Source organism: Haliaeetus leucocephalus, unplaced genomic scaffold (genome assembly GCF_000737465.1).
Source record: "Haliaeetus leucocephalus isolate CR32 unplaced genomic scaffold, Haliaeetus_leucocephalus-4.0 Scaffold273, whole genome shotgun sequence".
In the NCBI taxonomy this organism is placed as follows: Eukaryota; Metazoa; Chordata; class Aves; order Accipitriformes; family Accipitridae; genus Haliaeetus; species Haliaeetus leucocephalus.
In genome coordinates, this window is record NW_010972709.1 from 11,386,721 (window position 1) to 11,391,584 (window position 4,864).

Here is a 4,864-nt window from a genome sequence, read left to right on the forward strand (position 1 = left end):
GTGTTGTCCAGCATCTTGACTTACTAGTTAAAGTACTCCACCCATGCACAGTGTGCAAGACTGAGCAATGAGTGTGGCCAGCAGGCACAGGGAGGTGGTTGTTCCCCTGTACTGGGCACTGGTGAGGCTGCACCTTGAGTCCTGTGTTCAGTTTTGGGCCCCTCACTACAGGAAAGACGTGGAGGTGCTGGAGCGTGTTCAGAGGAGGGCAACCAAGCTGGTGAGGGGCCTGGAGCACAAGTCTTATGAAGAGCGGCTGAGGGAGCTGGGGCTGTTGAGTCTGGAGAAAAGGAGGCCGAGGGGAGACCTTATCGCTCCTACAACTACCTGAAGGGGGGTTGTAGTGAGGTGGGTGTTGGTCTCTTCTGTCAGGTGGCTGGAGATAGGACAAGAGGAAATGGCCTCAAGTTGAGGCAAGGGAGATTTAGGTTAGATATGAGGAAAAAAATTTTTTACTGAGGGGGTTGTCAAAACATTGGAATGGGCTGCCCAGGGAAGTGGTTGAGTCACCATCCCTGGAGATATTCAAAAAGTGAGTTGGACAGGGTACTTCAGGACATGGTTTAGTGGGCATGGTTAATGGTTGGACTCGATCTTGAAGGTCTTTTCCAACCTAAACGATTCTATGATTGTCACTATCTGACAGAGCAAGGCACTGTACTGCAGCGCTTGAAGTCCTCTGACAAAAAGGGGGGACAGTATGAAGTGGTTAAAAAAGTGTACCAGTTCCCCTACACCATCCATCATGTAAAAAACACAGCTCTAAAGTGAAAATAAACACTGTTTTAATGAGAACTGGTTTTAACAGTTCATAGAGTAACTCCAAGTATCTCTTTACCTATCATTTTATGTCAGTGCTATCACTACCAGATAAGGAGAAGATAAAAAAAAATATAAACATGCATTGAAGTAGTAAGCCAGACCTCAGCTGGGATGTTACTGCATATCCTTCTCCCTGTAACGCCCCATAGCAACTGCTCCAAAAGGCACAGAGGAGCTAAAGTGGTTTTTAAAAAACAAACCAAAAAACAACACAAAAAGCAATTAGAAAATTCCCAAGCACCCAGAATCTGAAAGAAATAGTGCACAGTGTAACAAGGCAGGCTTAACTTGCTGCTGTTTTCTTAAATGTGCAGCATAATTAAAAATAAAAGAAAGCTGCTACTGTAAACATCTGCCCAGCCACACTAAGCAGCAGGAACTCAGCTGAGGGCCAGCAGGCATCAAGTGGGAGAGGGAACAAGCTTGGCCCTGTGCAAGTAACTGTGCCTGTTACAAGAATGGTGTGTGGTGCTAGGGCAACTGCAGCAGTTCCTGCAGCAACCTTATTTAAGTAATAGCAGCACAAACGCAGCAAAAGTGTCACCTGAATAAGGACAAAACCCCCTCTGTCTGTAGCTCTTCAAAAAGAGAATAGCCACTTCGCATGCATCTTAGCCAACATGGAAATAGTCCCTGAGGCCAACAGTTACAGGCAAGTTGACTTCAACCAAGGAAGTTAACCTATATGCCTCTCAGGGAGGGGCATTAAAACTTTGAACGATCTTAGAGCCAGATAATAGTTTGATACAGATTGTGTGTCTTAACATTCATTGTGCTGCCACAGAACCTGTTACATCTCAGCAGCTGTGGAAGATAGTTTTCAATACCGATTCTGCATTAAGATTGGTCCCTGTAACAACATCAGAAGGGAAAAAGCGTTCTTCTGCAGTGGAAAACAAAGCTTTCCTTGTTGCTTGGTTACCCTAGGCTCTGTTCAGTTCTTGCAGTAATCTTAGTGCAGCTGTGTTCTTTGGTTCAGTTTTCAACAAGCTCTTGATATCGGCAATACTTGATCTGTAATCCTAGAAGGAAAGTATTTTTTAAATGTTAGTACATTGAAAATGCAGTTCAAGGCTCTTGCTGCAGAATTACTACCCTGCAACACAACTAAGCCCCTGACTTCCTCTCTATACTTGCTTAAGCACTGGCATCGATGTAGCTGTTCTAAAATGCGCTTAAACTAGGGCTGAGAATACAATTTCATCACTCAAGTGGGTTCTGAGTCCAATGCCAATGCAGTAAGTCTTCCAGTACTGTCTAGAGAATCTCTCACCAGACATGAAAAGATAAAGCTCAACACAACACATAGCTGCTTCCAGCACGTCCAGAAACAGGACCTGGTCCTGAGAAACTCATGAGATCCAACCAGCAAATAGCAATGTGAAAGAAACCACCCCCCTCAGTCCACACAGGTCTCAGTTACCTGATGGCAGATGTTGTCTAGCACAGAAACGAGTTCTAAATGGCATCTCTTGCCCTGATCGTGCATGAACAGGCTTCTAGTCCTAGCCTAAAAATGTTCAAAACTCCTGACTGACTTACCTTCAGCTCTTTAAGTGCTTGAGCACGTCTGTAGAGTGCCTTAACATTTTTAGGATCTAACCTCAGAGCTTCTGTGCAGTCCTGTACCGCTTCCTTGTATTGCTTCAGCGTCAGGTAACAGAGAGCTCTGCAATACAGATACCTGGTTAGAGACCTTTGGCTAAAAGCAGCATCTGCTGCTGGAACATCCATAGCGGATCTCAGCCAAACTCAGCGCACCGCAAAGCTGGACTCCAAAACCAGTCTTTATCCTCGTACGTTATGTCATCTTGAGCTCAAGTTTGTTTCAGTTAAAAGGAGGGGAAAAAAGAGGAGGGTTTTTAGAGCAACCTGCTCTAAAGCTAAGAACTTGCACTTCAAGGATGCAGGTTCCTATCTATACCAGTCCAGAATATGCTCTGCTTGCTGCAATTGCCTTAGAAGTACTTTGAGTCTTTAAGTATAGCAGTCTGCAATTTGTGGTTCATGGGGCAGCAGACACTACTCAAAATAAGAGTCCTGGCAGACAAGCATTAAAGGGAGAAATCCCTTAGCAGCCCTAAGATGAGTGTCTCCAAGGGTTTTTGCAGGACCTGATCAAAGGACATTATACAAACTACAGGGAAGACTGCACTTGGGGTGAACATGTGTGGGCGTTTTTGTTTTATTCATTTGTTTGGGAGCAAACATTAGACAGCTCTGTCAGAAATACCACAGTGGGTTTTATAAAGGGCCAAGAAGTACTTGGGCAACGAGCTGAGTAGTAGTACCTGTTGGTGTAAGTCGCACATTCCTGGCGGAGCTTTAAACTCTCACTGTACTTCTCAACTGCTTTTTTATGGTTTCCTTTCTTTACAAGTTCATTTCCTTCTTCCTTCAGAGACTGAGCTCTCTCCGTGCCAGCACCACTCTGATCTGGGAACAGCGTGAAAGAATACAGAACACTATAAAACTGACAAGATCAGTGCAGCCTCTCAGAAAGCAAATATCCCCATACCAGAGGCAAGAGACATCAAAGGATCCACGATTGGCCAAAAAGGCTGTGGCAGAACCAGGCCCAGGTTTCTCCAGGCCTCAGCCCCAGCTGCAGACATGCCAAGCAGGCGTGGCAGCTGTCTTGTTCATCACCCTTCTGAGCTACAGGGCTCTGTGCCTGACCCAAGGGCATTGCTCTCACCTGGTTCTCCCCGCAGTGCAGTTGCAGGAGGAGCGTTTGCCCCAGGGGCTTCGGCAGAAGGAACGCTCCACCTCGTCTGGGCAGAAAGGGGCACTGTGGGGATTGGCGGAAGCTTCTGGCGCCAGTTCACGCCATCCTTCTCCAGCAGGGCTTTAGTCATCCTGGAAGAGATGGCTGGCAGTCACCCCATCTGTTGGCTGGATGGGCCACGCAGTAGCCAGTAGGGTCACTTTTTAACCTGGCTTGTGTATTGAGGACAGCATCTCTCCACTAAACCCTTTACATGCATCTTAACTAAGTTCCTGCTACAGCCAGGACGTTAGTGAAAGGACCTTTGTGGTGGCAGGGCTAGAACTATCATAGGACAAGAGGTGGGACTGTCAGTACTCGGGTGAGCAAGAGATGTGCATGATGCTCCTCAGTCTGGCAAACGATAAAGTGAAGCAGACAGCTCCAGAAAGAGAAAAGGACTACTACAGCAGCCCGTAAACCCAGCCAGCATAGGGAGCCTTAAAGGACAGGGCATGGGACCTTGTAGTTTATTACTTCCTTTAAACCAGGCACTGAGCAAAGCAGAAACAGTCCCGGGTCATTCGTTCCTAGCCCTCACCCAGCACCCTGAAAGGAGCTAAGGGTGCCAGCAGACAAAGGGAGAGCACGCAAAGCATCACAGGCCTCGCTTGCCTCGTTCATGTGCTTGGGCCCCAGCTCCCTCCTGCCACGGTTGCAGAAACACCCCGAGGCTCGCAGCAGCTAACCGAGCCGCTGTATTCCCAAACCTTTCCCTACGACCCGCCGAGAGCACAGGCCGTAGCCTCACCTGTTGACGCCGTCGTGTGCCGCCTGTATGGAGCAGTCCACCTGCAGCGCCGTCTTGTAGTCCACGTAGGCCAGCTGGTACCTCTCCAGGGCCTCGTAGGCGGCGGCCCGCCTGAGGAGGGGTTTGATCCCGAAGGGGACCAGGTCGAGGGCGCTGCGACAGAGCGGACAGAGATGCCCGGGGCGGCGTCAGCCCGGGGCGGGCGGGCGGCCTCCGGGGTGGGGGGGAGGCCGCGGAGGGACGGCGCGGCCGGCGCAGGCCGAGGTCGCCCCGGGGCTGTCACCGTCCCTGCCTCGCCTCCCACCCCTAACCTAACGGTGGGGAAAGCAAGCGAACGAGCCCTCGGGCCCCGCCGCCCCCGGCCCCGCCGCCGCTCACCCGCTGCAGTCGGCGACGCAGAGGCTGCAGGCGCCTTCCTTGAGGTGGCAGGCGGCGCGGTTGGCGAGCAGCACGCTCCGTTCCTCGGCGGCGGCCTCCCCTGCGCCGGGACACGAGCGGGAGAGGTGTTCAGCCGGCGTCCGCCC

The 4,864-nt window shown here is 50.3% G+C and overlaps 1 protein-coding gene across 1 annotated transcript; it reads right to left on the reverse strand.

Annotated features, from left to right (window-relative positions):
• Nucleotides 1-790: 790 nt before the first annotated feature.
• Nucleotides 791-4,864, reverse strand: TOMM34 (translocase of outer mitochondrial membrane 34; the record flags this gene model as incomplete). The annotated part of the gene is made up of 6 exons (XM_010569799.1): nt 791-1,844; nt 2,365-2,491; nt 3,114-3,258; nt 3,521-3,681; nt 4,341-4,493; nt 4,719-4,864. Coding segments are annotated over 6 exons (831 nt in total), but the record flags the coding sequence as incomplete, so codon positions are not given.